The sequence below is a fragment of the Vanacampus margaritifer genome, chromosome 19 (genome assembly GCF_051991255.1).
Source record: "Vanacampus margaritifer isolate UIUO_Vmar chromosome 19, RoL_Vmar_1.0, whole genome shotgun sequence".
Taxonomy (NCBI): domain Eukaryota; kingdom Metazoa; phylum Chordata; class Actinopteri; order Syngnathiformes; family Syngnathidae; genus Vanacampus; species Vanacampus margaritifer.
Window position 1 is genome coordinate 14509120 of NC_135450.1, and position 18051 is coordinate 14527170.

The 18051-nt window shown below is 38.5% G+C and overlaps 1 protein-coding gene across 3 annotated transcripts in view; it reads right to left on the reverse strand.

Moving 5' to 3' along the window:
• mrps18a (mitochondrial ribosomal protein S18A) overlaps positions 1 to 18051 on the reverse strand; it is a 92328-nt gene that overhangs the window by 11604 nt on the left and 62673 nt on the right. For all 3 annotated transcript variants that reach the window (XM_077553659.1, XM_077553656.1, XM_077553657.1), the window contains 2 exons: positions 17634 to 17710; positions 5897 to 6002 (listed from right to left, as the gene is read on the reverse strand). In XM_077553659.1, coding sequence (XP_077409785.1) covers positions 5897 to 6002; positions 17634 to 17654 — 127 coding nt within the window. In that variant the 5' untranslated portion in view covers positions 17655 to 17710. The remainder of the gene's footprint in view (positions 1 to 5896; positions 6003 to 17633; positions 17711 to 18051) is intronic.

The following is an 18051-nucleotide window of genomic DNA, read 5'->3' on the forward strand; positions in this document are numbered from 1 at the left end:
GACAATTCCAAAAATATTTTATGGTAATTTTCTGACTTTCTTTTTTTTTTGTGGACATTTTATTTTTACTTTTTGAACATTTTCTGGTCATTTTCAGGATTTCTTCTTTTGTAATTTTATAGTTACTTTTCAAATGTTTTCTTTTCTGCCTTTTTATAAAATTTTATTTTCAGATTTTTTTTTTTATTTCATGGATGTTTTATGGTAATTTTCTGCTTTTCCTCTTCTTTTGGGACATTTTATGGTTGGTAGTACAGTGTGGAGCGGTCAAGTCAAGAGCTTTGCAGCCTGGTTGCTTAATGAAGAGACATTTGGACTGGGACAAAAAGAGAGACGTGATGCAACAAAAGCGAGCACGCTGAAAAGAAGCCAACTTCAAGTCCTTCCAGGTCCCATTCAATGGCCCCTCAAAGGGCCGAATCTTCAGTAGAATTCCACTGCAGCCAAACACAGGAAGAGGAAACGCATTGCTGGAACTTCTTTGTCATGTGGGAGCGCTCACTCATTACAAGTTTTTCAGAATCTTAGTGAGAATCCCATAAACAGATGATATGTTTTTTTTAAATACATCCAATTTGATGCCCATGTTGCTGACATTGTGCTTTAAAAAACAAACCAGTCCAGTATTTTTTTTTTTTTCCTTCCATGGCCGACGTGACTGTGAGCACCGAGGGACTTTCTATTTTGTGTTGCTCACTTCGAGGATTCTGTGAGTCAGATGAAGTGCAAACGTCACAAGGTAACCTCAAGCGGAGACTTCAACCACAACCTCCCACCATCATCATCATCATTAGCGTCATGACGCTATCGCCGCAAACGTCCAAAATTGTCGAGCGAGTCTTATTCACATACGACTGTGATCCGCATTAAATATGGATCAGAGGTTGAAGTTCACCAAGAGGTAATTTGCCGTTCATTGAGGCTGCGTCTTCTTTTGGAATAAGCCGATGCTTATCAGTTTGGAACACATTTTGAGTGACTTGGTGTATTTTTCCTGAAAATGTTGATCAGAATCCGAATTTCAAGGCGTTCCACAGCAGCGCTTTATACTCATGTCGTCTTCAGAGGTCCGGCAGATGGTTCGAATTAGTTCTATGAACATTGTGTATATTTGTTGTGAGAGTTGGATTGTTGGCCGGGATCTTCTACAGGCCATGCACGGTCCTGAAGACCAAATGGTCCTTGAGAGCTCGGCAGGTTGCCTCCTTGAAGTCGGTTCTCCTTTTGTGCCAGCGACATCAAATAAAAAACACCAAACACAACCCAAATGGGAATGTTGTAAGATGATTTTCTTCTTTGGATTCTCGGAATGTGATAACGCTCCTGCAGGATTCGGAGAGTTGTTATTTTCGGGTTGGGGGGAGGGGGGGGGGTGGGGGCTATTGGACAAAAAGAACTGTCGCCGTTGCAACATCGAGGAATCCAAGAGGGACTGATGAATCCGTTGTTGAAACTGACAAGGTTGAATTCATCCAATGAATGAATCACTTTTTTGAGGGGGTCTTCACATAACCAAAAAAAGTACGAATTTTATTATATAGAATATTTATTCATATATTTTATTAATTATGATCACGTATTTGTAGCCCACTTAAATCTGAAGTCAACCTTAAACATTTCTTAACAATATGTGACCTCACTAGTCTAAACATGACATTCTGATTAATATTTACGTGTTTGTAATATCAATTATGCAGCAAAAATCCAGCTGTTTTTATCCATGCAGGGGGCGGCCATTTTGCCACTTGCTGTCCACTGAAGATGACATCAATGTTGCTCAGGGCTCAGGCAACAACCAATCGAAGCTCACTTGTTTTCTGAAGCTGAGCTGTGATTGGTTGTTACCTGAGACCTGAGCAACTGTGATGTCATTTTCATGGGACAGCAAGTGGCAAAATGGCCGCCTTTTGATATCGATAAAAACTGTTCGATTTTGTTGCTTAACTCCTATTACACTAACGCAATATTAACAGAGGTGGCAAATCCAGGTCCAGAAAGTAAAAAATCCTGCAACAGTTTCGCTTTAGCCATTGATGCTAACTAGCTAGCTAGCTCCCTAGCAGGTAAACAAACACCATGGGAGCTAGTTACTGTGGCAGGGTTCTTACTTTCTGGACCTAGATTTGCCACCTCTGTTATAGCTAATCTGTAGTAAAATAAACTATGATCAGAGGTGGCAAATCCAGATCCAGAAAGTAAAAACCCTATCATAGTTTGGCTTTAGCCCCGGGTGATAGCTAGCTAGCATCAATGGCTAAAGCCAAACTGTGTTTTTACTTTCTGGACATGGATTTGCCATCTCTGAATATTAATGAGAATTTTTAGACTGGGGGGCTTGACTTCCCCTTTAAGCAGATCAAGTAAGAAAAATGTAACAAAGTTCAGGATAATTTTTGATAGACATTGGGTCTTTGATGATTTTGAGCGCAAGGCGGTTTAATTAGTTTTAAACAACATGGTAATTGGATTTATTCAGTGGAAGAAAGAACTCTCTTTTTAAGTAAAAAAAAAAAAACATCTGGCACACGTCGATTAATTCCCGACAAAGCAAAAAAGGCCGCGCAAACCATACGGTCCAAGGAGAAAAAAGTTGGCTGAGAAGCAGAACCAGTGTGATGATTTATAAATCCCCAACATCTTGTATCATCACAGGAAGGACAATAAAAGGAAATCTCCCCAATCTCACCAGGGCGCTGGAGGCTCGTATCAAGCAGCTTAGAGGATGATGTCAACCGCGGAAAAATTAGATGCGATCACACGTTTTTTTTTTTTCTTCTTCCCCTTTCTAGCCGCCCGACAGCTACAACAGAACAAGGAGAATACACATTGTCCTCCCCGCTGCTCGGCGCTTGTTTAAAGAGCACCCCGGACAAATGTGGGCTGTTTTCTCTTTGCTGCGGTCAGCGCAATGATCCCAAACACAAGGGACCTTTATGGCGGCCGAGAGGGATTAAACGCAGCAAAGTGAAGCAAAAGAATACAGAGTTCTCTCGGCTGACTTGCTTTTCTTTGTGCCTGGTAAACAACACTGTTGTCACTTCAACCGCCCCCACCCCCCCCCTACCCTTCCTTAAAAAGAAAGAAAAAAAAAAAAGCACAAAAGCATCAAAGACGGCGACCGCTCATGTCTGCCACACTGGAGCGACTCTTTCAAGTCTTTCACCTCGCAGATGTTTGCTGCAATCTGCCAGGATAATATTATCATAGAATGTATACGTACTTCTATGTAATAGGTACTGACCTACATTCGAGTATTTGTTCCATGAAATTGCATTCATTTATTCCCAAATCTATTCTTTTCATTTTGTAGTATTTCTCTTGGCTGCTTTGCTTCCAGTCCAATTAGTACTTTTGTCTCAATCAGATTTCAGGCTCTGTGTTGTCATGTCAATTGTTTTAGTGAAAATGTCTGGGAGTGAATGAGTTAATAATCAGCATCTCTGGTGAGTATCTGGTAATTCTCTCTTGACAGTGAGAGTGAAAACAGGCACTAAGGAACATTTTAATAAGCGTACAGTAAACCGGGTTCAGAGTTCACAGATTAAAAAAAAAAAAATTTTTTTTTTTTAAATACATATACATATATATATATACACATATACACACATATATATATATATATATATATATATATATATATATATATATGCCCTTTTTTTTGTATGTGGGTGAGTATGTGTGTGTGTGCGTGTGTGCGTGCGTGCGTGCGTGCGAGCGTGTGTGTATTCATCAGTTCACCTAAAGCCCATTAAAAAAAAATCCCATACTAATAATATAATATAATAATAAATTGCCAGATGCAGAAACATCAATGTAAGTTATCACGATGTAGTGGCTCTCGCTAAAAGACAGAATAAAAAGAAGAAGAAAAAAAAAAAATTAAATTTTTTTTAATTGATTTGTTGGATTTAAAAAAAAAAAAAAAAAAAAAGGAGAGCAATGATGATGTCAAATCGAATGAACAATACTGAGCTCTCCTGTAGGAAAAAAAAAATAAAAATTGGCGGGTACAGTTTATAACCATTTAGTTCTCTTTCTCCTTTGCTTTGGGTGCATTTCCACTGTTGAGACTAGATGGTGGCACGCTAGTTTGTTTGAAAGAGGATTGAATTGAAATCCTCTTTAATCCTGCTTTTTACGCCTACGGAGAACAACAGCTCTAGATTTATTTGAGCACGATTATTGATGTATATTGTGAGATGATAAATTTGCTAGTTTGGAAAAATAAATGAGATTTGGTTACAAGGATGTGATTTGACCAAAGTGAAATTATCTGAAAATTTAGCCGGGGGTCTGGGGGCCGCTGGCACCCAGCTAGGGAGCTCATGGGTTTTCCGTGTTTTTAAGTACTTTCAATGCACTCACATGACAAAGAAATAGACAAAACAACAGCATAAATTTTCAATGTATATTGAACTATCCCATATAAAATGGCAGTTTTAGTCAACTCAAAATCAGTCACATTCAAAAACATTGGACTGCCTTTGCTTTTAAAAACTATCACTGAGAATATCATCATATCTAACTAATGTGATTACTAAGTTAACACATAAATAATGTTGAAGAGTTCAAATTTCATGAACAAATAATTGTATCATGACCAAATGAAAAGTAACTCATATTAGAGCATACCACAAATGTCTTTGTTATAGCAGAATATGTTATTTGTTGGAGTCATGTGCATACACAATGAACTACTTATAAAAAAAAATAAAAAATAAAATTTAAAAAAATCAGATTTTTTTTTTGGGGTGGGAGATTAAAAAAAAAGCGGAATTCCGCGAATTAGCGGAAAAATCCCATCCCTGTGGTTACTGTAAACACAAAGTATATACCATATTTTTATGTAATGTGATCTGGAATGTATCCCCATAGAATGGATGGAGATGACTTAATTTACTAAATTGAAGTGTTGTTTATTACATTTGAATGTTTTTAAAGTATGTTGGAAGGTTAAAGCTAAAAAAATATATATATTTCGAGTGGCCTATATCGCGGATTTGCACTGATGGTGGGTTCATTCATGTCATCCACACGCAACTGCCAAAAAGTCTCATTATGAGTAACACACATCATATGGATCTGATTTGATTGACAGGCATCCTGATGTGCTGAGTAATCCAACAAATAATTGAATCACTTATGATTATTTATGACTTTATTAAATACGATTTCATGTTGAAGACCACATCTGGATCATGTCAGTTCTTCCACGACGACGTCTCCTCGCTCTTTCATGTCCTTTGCGGAGAATTGTCCATGTTATCTTGACCCGCATCTTATTGAATTGATCCAAAATGTTCCATGTCAAATGCCGCAGCTGACGGGAAAGCACGTGTGCGCGCGCATACTCCACGCGGCGTGTTTTGTGTGATGTTTGCAAGTGCGCCACCTGTTCCACGTTAAGGAGAAGTTTGTGTAAGAGCTCCGTATGCTTCAATCATTATTACATCTCATCGAATTACTGATTTCATGGGCAATTTAATGATATTTGATCTAAGGTAGCATTTTTTTTTTTGTTATATAACTGGTACGTCCTAAATCTTTCTTGGTATAACTTACGGGAATGTTTAGCGTGTGTTTACAGTATATTGTTTATTCGCAAGGTCAGATTTCTTCCTCAAAATCAGGGTGCTTAGGAAATGACATGCAAAAAATAAATAAAAAAAATAAAAATACTTGAAGGCTGCTTGATTCTCACGGCTCGCACCAGCAGCACAGAAAGACTGTCCTACTTTGTATTACAGTACTCATAGTAGTCCACAATCTCCCTCCCTGCAGCACAAAATGTGGCTCTCATTAGTTGTAAGAGCAAACCTCGGGAGGCGGCGGCTAATGCGAAACAGATATTCCATATCTTTATTACAACAGGCCAACACTTCCAAGGAGGACGTACCTTTGGCATCATCGGGAAAAATCACGTTCAAGCTCTCGCCTCTGAGGACGCGCGATAGGCGAGCATGAGCTGATCCTTCCTCTCTCTGAAGTGATATCGGCTTGGCCTAAGGCAGACATGGGCAACGTAAATGGCGGCGGGGGCCAAAAATTTACGTACGCTTCCTAAACAGATGTATGACAAAATGTCATTTGTCTGTTTTTATTTTATTTTATTGAGCCAATGCATAATAAAGTATCTTAACTAATTTGCTACCAAAAATGTATAAAAACGTTAAAAATATAGCCATGGTCACAAAAACTTTTTTTTATGCGAGCGCAGGGGTGGCCAAGTTCGGTCCTCGAGTTGTTTTCCATGTCTCCCTCCTTCAGCGCAGCTGAATTTAATGATCAGCTCATCAGCACGCTTTGCAGAAAGAAGCCTGATAACGATCCTGATCAGGAATCAGGTGTGTTAGCGAAGAGAAACATAGAAAACAGGCTGGATCGTGGCTCTTGAGGGCCGAACTTGGCCACCCCTGTGCTAGAGCATACAGAAGGCTTTTCGATGCAGCCTCTGACCTGAAAACGTCGCTTAAAGCAATGATACTTATTACAAAAGACGTCCAGCAGGTGGCAGCAGAGTATGAGAGATCAGACAGGGCCATGTTGCGACAAGCTCCTTTTCCCAGTGTTTTCAACAGGTTTGTGCAAAATGATGAAACTTAGCTATATTCGAATACTAATTGCTGCAAAATGGAAACAGATACAAATATACTTTTTTTCCCTGATGAAAGAAGAGACTCGAACCTTTCGTTTGGTAGGTTCCCTGTTTTTATAGCGATAGAACACAATATTTTGTGGGCCTTGCAAAATATGTCAAAATCCAGTAAAACAGCTGGGAGCAAAGGGGGTTGCTTCAGTGAAAATGCCTGCGGGTTAATATCGGTAGGCCTATATTGCTTGCCAAACCGAGAAACTGGCGGACATGCTAACCACAGTGCTACTGTGTTACCAGGAGATAACCCAGTGGTGTCCAAACTATGGCCTGGGGGCCATTTGGGGCCCTGCATCCATTTTTCAGTGGCCCAAGACATATCAAATCAAAATTAAATTAAATCAACTTTATTTGTATGCCACATGTAAAAAAAAAATAGCAAAGGGGAAGCCCAAGTGCTGTACATAAAAACAGGCAAAAAACAGTTCAAGAAAATGGGAGTGTGTCAAAAAAATAGGTGCCACTATTACAGATAAATTGGCTTATATACTGTAGCATTTTTTTTAGATATGCAAAGATACAAATATATATATATATTTTTTTAGGACTAAAGTAAATTTCTCTTCATAACATTACATGGCCCTTGCGTCTTTCTGATTTTATTTATGTGGCCCTCAAACGAGAGAAAAAAAGGACACCAAATTTTTGATACACCATCATATTAGATTTTTTTTTTTTTGGGTCACAAATGAACTTAAGTCACTCTTTGGCCTCTGATTGCCCCTCAGAGGCCGAGCTCGTGTCATAGCCGTCTCTGCAGCAATAATGTGATCAACCTCATCCTCCTACTCTACTGTTTAATTAATTTGACTCCAAATGCAAACCATCTGCCTGGTTTACTTGCCCTCAGCCACACGCCGCACTAATAATACTTGACAGGACGAAATCTGCAAAAAAGCTTTCAGTCTGAGCGGTAACAACCTGTAACCTGATCAAACTGCAAATGTTTGAAACGCGTCGTCCGCCGCGTCCTCACATTTGTCTGGGACCTTTGCCAGATCGCAATCACGCCGACAACCAATTAAAGTAAAGACCCTGGTGTGTGTCCTCAGAGAGGGTGTTAGTCTGCCACATCTAATTCAATGACACTGTCATCACGTCCGTCAAAATCGTTTGAGTAAATCTTATATAACAGTTCACAGTTGTCTTTTGTCTTGGGTGTGATTTCTGACCTCATGCTGGAGATATGGCTCCTTCCCAGCAGTGATGTGAACAAAGGATGATGAAAATCGCAAATATCCCCAAGGACTTAATATTGTTGATGTCGTAGCTTTTATTAAATAGATTTGGAACACTGTATAAGTTGCGAGGGACCTCAAGGAGCGCATCCGGAGACCCCCAGCTTTAAGATTTTTTTTTTAATAATAATAAAAAAAACGTAAATCGATGTGATGACAGTGAGATGAAACTTTATTGTGTTCTATTGCTATAAAACATGGAACCTACCAAAAGGAAGATTAAAGTCTCTTTCATTAGGAAAAAAGTACATTTCTATCAGTTTCTGTTTTGCAGCAATTAGCATTTGCATATAGCTAAGTTTAATCATTATTCAAAAATCTGTTTAAAACAGTGGGGAAAAGAGTTTTGTTGCAACATGGCCCTGGTTCATCTCTTATACTCTGCTGCCGCCTGCTGGTCCCTTTTTTTAAATAACTACCAATGCTTTAAGCATCCTCTTCAGGTCAGAGGCTGCATCAAAGCCTTCTGTATGCTCTAGCATAAATAAAAAACAACATAAAATAAAATAACATAAAAAAACGTATAAATATGTTTTTAAGACCATTGTAATGTTGAAAATAGAACATATTTATACGTTTTTGGGAGCCAATGAGTTAACACCAGTGATTGATGTTCATTTCGTACTTCGTATTCGTATACTGAATAAATGATGTTATACTATGTTATCAGTTTCCAAAGTAAAATCAGGTGTTTGCTAATTTTTGGGAAATCAGTGAACAATTACTGTTGATATGCTGAAATCTGAGAATTTGGACAATTTGAAATAATAAAAAAAAAATGTCTCCAAACGATTACTTTATTCTTAAAATAGTTGTCGATAAATTTGCTAAATCGATTACTTGGCGATTAATCGATTAATTTTAACAGCTCTAATTGCCACATGAGTCTGCAGTAGCGGTCCATGTGAAAAAATGATCACCACAAAATCGCAAAATATAGCACAAAATAAAAACACCATTTAAAAGTGAATATGCACGATTAATGTGGCGTCTCTCTGATTTTAAAAATCCTTTAAAATAATCAAAATGGGTATTTGTGTATCCCGCTTCACGCACGTTTTGTCCTTTTGCGTTACATGCTCACGCTAACAAAAAGGAAAATGTCTTTTCCCAGATGTTACTCTGAAAGGCGCACAGCTGCGAGCGCTCCCGCCGACGTCTTTAAATCATAACTCTCTCCCCCCCCAAAGCGCATTGAACGTGGGCTTAAATATGTACATTCTATCTTCAATTGCACTGTCAAAACCGATTTGCTCATTATGGAAGCCCAGGCCGCGTTTACACGCTAATGGCGTCTTCCTGGGGACGGAAGGCGTCGCGTTGCATTCTTTCACCGCCCGACTGAAAATATGGTAGCGGACGCTTGATGGATCGATGGGATGCTTCACGCGGACAGTCGCCGTCTCGTGAGGATGAATCCCGCTGACCCCGTTCTACTAAGTTCCCACCAGCAAAATCCGCTATGCTGACTTCAAGTTTGATTGTATGAAATAACTTTAAAAAAAAAAAAAAAAAAAAAAAAAATCTAATCACATTTCTACTCTCTTGACGCACACCGTTAAAATCTCTCGTGAGAATTTTGCAGGAAATCGCACAAGAAGTTAAGGAGTATCACGTTCTAACTGTACTATGTCAACCTTTGGCGCATTGCACGCCACAAAACATTTATTTTTACTTCCCCGCTCCAAAAGATTTTTTTATTTTTTTTCCCCCAGTTGAGTTCTACGAGTTAAAGGTCACGTTAATGGTGTAAAAGGTTTTGAAAATGTTTATCTTCGTCAAATGGTTATTGAACACAGGTGTGTAGACTTTTGATATTATTATTATTATGTTATTATTGTGTTATTATATTATTACACTATTATTGTCATATTATTTTTTTTTATTATTATTATATATATTATTATTATATTATTTTAATTACATATGTTCCGCCAGCTAAAACTGTAATCCCAAATAGTGTTCCATAACTAGTTTTCATTTGACTGATGGGAAACTGGTATACTCGTCCATTAAAAAAAAATAATAATAAAAAAAAAAAATAATAAAATAAAATAATAATAAAATAAAAAAAGGAAAAAGAAGTCCCAAAACAAGAATGACTGACAGCCTGTTTGCAAGCAAAACATGAGGGGGAAGAAATCAAACTTGACGTCAGCAATTCCGAGGAGTGGATGGGAAAGATGTGGAATGACGTGAGTGGGATTGATCCTCACAAGTCAACATGAAACAATCTTGACATTCCATCAAGACCCATGAGAACTGGATTTACAATCATTCCGAAAAGAGGGCATATTGTGGAGAGTTGACTTTTTTTCCCCCCTCCCTTTTTTCATGCATAACATATATCATAAGAGTCCGTGACCTGTTTTAAGTGACATAAATATGCTTTGTGGATTGCATGTGATAGCTGATAAAAAACACAAAAGGCTTTTCAAGACACTCAAGATTTAAATTTGGTGACGTCGAATCGTGACTCATTATTTAAGTACGTGCCCACTTCATGGTTGCTCAACTCAACTCAGGAAAAATACAAATACTAGCTTTTAACCCCTTCAGACCCGTCAACATGGAGGTAAAATTCCACCAAAGGCCCACAAAATTTCCAATGGAGTAAAGCTTATTTACATATTGAATATTTTTTGAATATTAATGAGAAAATGGATCATTCAAAGTCCCACTTCTTTTTGACCAAAGTAAATATCGTGGAAAAAGGCAACATGCTAATTTCCAACCGAAATAATCTCACAAACTAAATAAAAAGATAGCAAAAATTAGATTTTTGTTTTTGTTCAAATTAATAAAACACTTTATTGTATAAAACCCTAAAATACAAAGTTTGTAGTGTAATCACTGAACTGGTTTATTTGCAAAAAAATATATTTTTGCCTAAATCATCTCATGATGCAAAAGGTTAAAAAATGTGAAAAAATGACATTGGCAATTATATTAACTCATTCACTGCCTTTGACGGCTATAGACGTCAAAAATTCATTTAAACTATTTCTATTAGTTTCACATTTTTTTTCGACTTTTGCGAACAAGAGTATGAAAACCTAGAAGAAAATGTATTGTACATTAATAACAGATATAACATTTGTGATTAATCGTGAGTTAACTCGTGAAGTCATGTGATTAATTACAATTAAAAATAATAATAATTGCCTGATGCCCCTAACTTAAAAAAAAAGAAAATATTATTAAAAAATTAGGGGCGTCAGACGATTAATTTTTTTAATTGTAATTAATCGCATGACTTCAGTAGTTAACTCCCAATTGATCACAAATTTTATATCTGTTATAAATGTACAATACATTTTTTTTCTAGGTTTTCATACTCTTGTTAACAAAAGTGGGGGAAAAAATGTCTATAGCCGTCAATGGCAGTGAATGAGTTAAGAAGGCATTGATGTGTGCCTTTAAGGGGCGTGGCCAAGCAAGTCACATCAGAAGCTGGAGTCTTGTGCAGTGTGAGCGTCTGTGTGTAAATTGTGGCCTACAGCAGCACCTTGGGGCCTTTTTCTTATCCACACTTTTCCTTACTATTATTGCAGCACAACCGCTAAGCTAAGCTATCGGTATCAGGCAGCAGGAGACGTTGTCATCGTCTCAAGTTTTCGGCCGCTGATTTATCATTTCCTCTTCGGGATGAGGCGAAATTTCGCCTTTCATGTTGTGTCTTCGGGGGTGTCGCGGGGGTCCGATTTTGGCTGACAACCCGCCGCTGCGATACAAACGAGAGATTCTTCAAAGACGGCGCTCGGCTTTCTCTCCTTGTGCGGCCCCCCCCCCCATAACATTCATTCCTTCCTTCTCAAATATCTGGCGGGCGAACGACAGGAGAGGATGGACGTCCTTTTAAACGGGCATCCGCTCGTCTCCCCCCCTCATCCGTCAGCACATCCCAAAACACAGGCAGACATAACAGCAACACTCGCAAACTTGACAAACAAATCTTCTGCTCCTTAAATTAAGTTTCGCAAAATGACATTCCCTCATGTTAAAAAGTCTTCCCTCAAAATTTCCTCTGGAGGTAATAAATGGAAGCTTTCTTAACCTAAATACTATTTGGTTGACCTTCAACGACCAGAGCTGCCTTCGGGCGCGCTGTCTTTATTTCCTGTCTCGGCGTCCCCTGTGGTCTCCCCACCCAGATAGACGGTGCGGACCCCCCCAGAGACAAGGACAGTCTGCTTCCGTCTCCTGTGTAGCACCACTGGATGTGCTCTCTCGCATTTTTTCCATTTCTTTTCACTTACACACATCAAATACAAATACTACTCTCATTGATCCAATGTTGAATGTAGAGGACCGAGAAGTGCAGGGAAACAGGGAGGCATGACTGGGAAGTAGGAGAAATCTCAAAATAATATTTATTTCAGAAAAAGTAAAAATGAAAAAAAAAAAGGCAATTTGGAATAATCCAAAATATAAAACAAAAAAAACAACAGCAATGAAACAATAAGCCGCTAATCATTAGCAAGTCTAAGGTGTTTTACCTTTACGATAGCATTAGGCTATTGTAGCCATTTCAAAACACTAGCAAGTCTGTAGCATTTGTTTGTACATGTTAATATATTTAATACATCAACATTAGAGCTGTCAAAAGTAATTGATTAATCGACAACTATTTTAATAATCGAGTAATCGTTTAGAGCAATTTTTTTTTTTATTTAAAATTGTCCAAATCCTCTGATACCATGAAAGAAGACTGATTATCTTGTGTGTTTTAATCAAAATAAGACAAGATCTGTTTTTACTCTGGAAAACAATGACTGAACCGTTAACCCCCTTTTTTAAAAAAAAAATCTTTATACAAATACGAAGTACTAAGTGCTTTTGTAATACACTTTAAAACAAAATTAAAATTAATCCGATTAGTCGATGAATCAATTAAATAATCGATTAAAAAAAAAAATTCTGCATACCGACAGCATTAATCAACAGCTATGGTAAGAGGTTTTATAAATAAATGCCTTTTTCAAGTCATTCAATAAATATTGACTGTTATATTGCATTTTTGTATAGCACCGTTTGCCGTATTAATAATTGAATTAAGTCGGCCAAGTCCCCACTGAAGGCTCAGGTATCAACTGCCCGGCCCGCCACTTGTAATTAAGGGAAAAGTGTGGGACCGGGTCCCGCATCTGGGCCCCGGGGGTCGCAAAAACCTGTGAAAGCCATTACGGCGACGGGGAAACTTAAATCATGAGAGCGCCAGGCAGCTGCGAGAGCGCTAACCTGCCAGAAAAGTCCCGTTAACGCACACTGACAGGCCGGCAGCTTTACAGGGTGACAGATTGACTGCCAGCTGTAAAACACTGTCGGGGGGGAGTGTGCGGGTAGAAGTGTAACGTGATGTCACAAGGCGTGAAAGTCAATTTTATCCTGAAAGGTGCGTTTGAATTCGAAGCAATGCTTGATATGGAAGCAACAGCCTACATCTACTCGATGTTTACTTAGCCTAGCATACGTACTTCATCCTTTGGGATGGGGGAGTTGTGGGAGGAGGGCCTCATTAGTGGCCCCAACTTTGGGACATGGCCCCTAAGGGTGACCCCCCCCCGCCCCCTCCTTCAGGGGTCTTTGGCATTTGAAGGATGGGGTGATGACAGTAGCATGTTGTTTGTGTACCAAAGTGAAACGGCTCGGAACAAGTCAGCTTTGATACTTGTCACCGGGCAAGAAAAATGAGCGGCTATGACTAAATGCGTTATCCCATGTTAGCTCTGGTGTGGGTTTTGTTTGCTTGAACAGGCGGTTTCGGACATTTTCTGTGCACCGCGCTTTTCGTATGTTCTCACGCCTCCAAAATTGGACTTTCCACTTGAGTGGTTGTAATCAGTACAATATATTGAATTTGTTAACAACAACAGCAACAATAATAATAATAATAATAAAAAATATTTAAAAAATGCCTTTCAATTAAAGCAACACTAAGGAACTTTCAGTTTACGTTGATTATGGCTACGCTATAAGGACAAAAGCTGTATTGTCTCAAGGAAGACCACATTTCCTATGAGGACAAGCGCATTGCATCTTTTTTTTTTTTTTAGCTCACTCCAGCGAGTGAAATTCGGGCCAATGTTGATCCGTGACTGCTCAGTGAAAAGTATTCAAATACTAAGTAACTAGTGAGTAATTTAAGATTTTTTTTTTTAATCAGCGCATGATTGTCAAATAGATAATCTCTGATCTTTATCAAAAAAGTTACTTAAGTGAATGTAACTGAGCAAATGTAGCGCATTACCACCCAGCTCTAGTTTCATTGTACCTTAAATGTGCATGACATCTCACCTCAATGCTATTCGGAGTGCCGTCCAATCTCGATGCTAATCATACCACCACAACAAAAGAACACACTCCGGACAGGTAGCAACCAATGTGTTTATAATGTTCGCCAAACCATGCGACACATTTTGAACATGTCACCGGTCGAGTAAACACCACCCGCCCGGGAAGTCACGCTGATTAAATCAAATGTCCCTGATGTGCTTTTATGTTCCTGCCTGATTACGCTTTCTGTTTATTTGTGCAGACCTGCCACATGACCCGCGGCCATTTACACAAGCGCTACGATTATACTCTCATCTTCTTAATGGAGCCTAATGGACTGCATAGTGTACATTGTGTACATGTGGTCCTTTTGGCAGCCGTGGGAGGCACCCTGGCAGAAGTGGAGGTGACTCATGTAAAATAATTATTTACTCTAAATTAGGGGTGTCAAAATCAGTGTTCATTTTGAGTTAATTTAAAGTTTCTTTAACACCACAAATTTTTTAACGCGCGATTAATGACCCTTACTGACAAAGTCCAGTCGCAACGCAGCAGACACGACCATGTCAAAATTTTGCAGTAATAAATGTAATAATAATGCATATATCTGTGGAGGCAATTGTATTTTACAATTTTAGAAATGTGCAGAATTTCACAAGTTACTTCATGTTAAAGATTAGATATTAGATAGAATTCACTGAGCTGTCACCAATGTCTTATAAATGTAATTATGCCACCTAGTGGCAGAAAAATTACCTCAACACAAATCAACATCACACTCGTTTTTAAAAGTTAAAAGTACCACTGATTGTCACACCCAACTAAGTGGGGCGAAATTCGTTCTCCGCATTTGACCCACCCCCTGAAGGAGCGGTGAGCAGCAGCAGCGGCCGTGCTCGGGAAACTTTTGGTGATCTAACCCCCCAATTCCAACCCTTAATGCTGAGTGTCAAGCAGGGCAGCAATGCGTCCCATTTTTATAGTCTTTGGTATGACCCGGCCGGGGATTGAACCCACGACCGCCCAGTCTCAGGGCGGTCACTCTACCACAAGGCCACTGCGTAGGTAACAGTACATCTTTTTAATTTTAACTCAATTCTATGAATTAGTATGAAATTACTATCAATGACTAAAAGATGCAGCTATATTTCTATTAATTTAACTTTTTTTCCCACTTTGATGTTCTGAGACTGAGATTTTTTTATTGTACATTTTATTATACATTTAAAACAGATGTAAAATTTGCGATTAATTGTGAGTTAACTATTGAAGTCATGCAATTAATTACGACTAAAAAAAATTCATCGCCTGATACCCCTACTATAAATCTATGCCAGCGACGTACGGTGACAGGCAGAGCAATTAAAGTCTCTTCCACTAGATGGCAGTAAATTGACTGTTTGTAACATTCAATACACGGATGAAAGCGCTCCGATGTAAAATATTATACCATGCTGGCCCAAAAATTATTAAATACATTTTCCATATATACTCTATGCTCATATAAAAAAATAAAAAAATAATTGTAATAATGGGCATCCTTTTCCCACACAAGTGGGACAAGGTGAAGGTTGTGTGTGCTGTCCACTCAAATGTCACAATGCCTGATCGGTTCTATTCTTATCACCAGCATCCAGCAGCCATTCCGCACCCTCGTGCCTCTCATACGCACCCGCAGAGGTCGTGCATAGTGACAGTGCGTGCTTGGGTGTTGATGGCAAAGTCACCTGCGCGGCCAGGATGTTGCCAGGTTGGGCAGACAGCTGAATAGCTTCTTATTTTAGTTTGATATTAAAACGGGGGTCACCTGTCGTGGAGAAGGTCCCGGGAGAGAGTAGAAGGTGAGTGCTTTAGCTTTTCTACCCACCCACCCCCTTTTCTCCACTTCCTCCAGCAATGGCGTGCAGATTGGAGTAAAGCTCCTATTAAAAGATAAGATAAGCACCCACACAGGCAGTGTGGATTTGGTGTCCAACGGTTTCATCTGGAACCTGCAGGCTTATCTATTTGACAGATGGGGGCGGGCTGCACGAGGGCTTCCCCGAACAGGCACCGCTGAGGGCGGGTGGGATACCAGGAAAAATACTTGCAGGTTGGAAAAATCATAGCATCTGCTTATTCCATGTTTTTAACTCATTCACTGCCATTGACGGCTATAAACGTCAAAAATTCATTTGAACTATTTTTTTTTTAGAACAGATAGAAATGTTTTGGATTAATCGTGAGTCATGCGATTAATTACGATTACAAATTTTAATCGCCCGATGCCCAAAATTTTTAAGAATCTTTTTTTTTTTTTTTTATCCATTCACTGCCATTGACGGCTATAAACGTCAAAAATTCATTTATACTATTTTTTTTTTTAGAACAGATAGAAATGTTTTGGATTAATCGTGAGTCATGCGATTAATTACGATTACAAATTTTAATCGCCTGATGCCCAAAATTTTTAAGAATCTTTTTTTTTTTTTTTTTTATCCATTCACTGCCATTGACGGCTATAAACGTCAAAAATTCATTTGAACTATTTTTTTTTAGAACAGATAGAAATGTTTTGGATTAATCGTGAGTCATGCGATTAATTACGATTACAAATTTTAATCGCCCGATGCCCAAAATTTTTAACTCTTTGACTGCCAGACGTTTTCAGAAACGGGTTGTCCCCAGTGCCAGCCGATTTTAAGCATTTTGACTGATCTTTCAAGGTCCATAGAAAATTATGTGTTTGGACTATGGAAACACAAACATACTACCAAATGAAAGATTGGACTCTCATCTTTCATCAGAAAATAAAGTTTGCTTCTACCTTATTCCGTTTTTCAGTAATCAACAATAGAAAATGGTTAGTTTCACCTCTGTTTTGAAACAAACGTCTTTTGACGTCTTTGGCACTCCTCCATAGGATTTTACTAAACGTTATTTAACGTTTTTGGCAGTCAAAGAGTTAAGAATCTTTTTTTTTTTTTTTATCCATTCACTGCCATTGACGGCTATAAACGTCAAAAATTCATTTGAACTATTTTTTTTTAGAACAGATAGAAATGTTTTGGATTAATCGTGAGTCATGCGATTAATTACGATTACAAATTTTAATCGCCCGATGCCCAAAATTTTTAAGAATCTTTTTTTTTTTTTTGTTTTATCCATTCACTGCCATTGACGGCTATAAACGTCAAAAATTCATTTTTACTATTTTTTTTTTTAGAACAGATAGAAATGTTTTGGATTAATCGTGAGTCATGCGATTAATTACGATTACAAATTTTAATCGCCCGATGCCCAAAATTTTTAAGAATCTTTTTTTTTTTTTTATCCATTCACTGCCATTGACGGCTATAAACGTCAAAAATTCATTTTTTTTCCACTTTTGTTAACAAGAGTATGAATGATAATTTTTTACTGTACATTTAGAACAGATATAAAAATTTGAGAAATTCAGACTCCCCAAAAGAATATAAGTGGCCCACCTGTGCGCTGCAATGAGCCATCCTCAGCTTCCTCCTCCTCCTGGGAGACAGCAAGGGCTTCTTTACGCCTAATCCCCCTAAAGAGAGAGAGAGAGAGAAAAAAGCCTTTTTAGCAGCGGCCAGCTTTGATCCCGGACAAATGAAGAGCAAAAAAAAAAAAAAAAAATCCCTTGACATAAGCTACTTAGACGGACCCCTCTTTCTTTCACTTCCTTCATCGTCTCTCGGCTCATCTCTCATCTAAACACGTCACAACGGACGCCGAGGTCAGCGAGGTTGCCCAGGGCGGCGGCCTTGCAACATGTTAGGAGGATCAGATTTGACACACGTGTTCCCATCTATGCGGAAAATAGGCTTTCGGAGACTAGATGTAAACAATGTTTTGTAGACTAAACAGGCGCCTGAGTTACATTTTGCT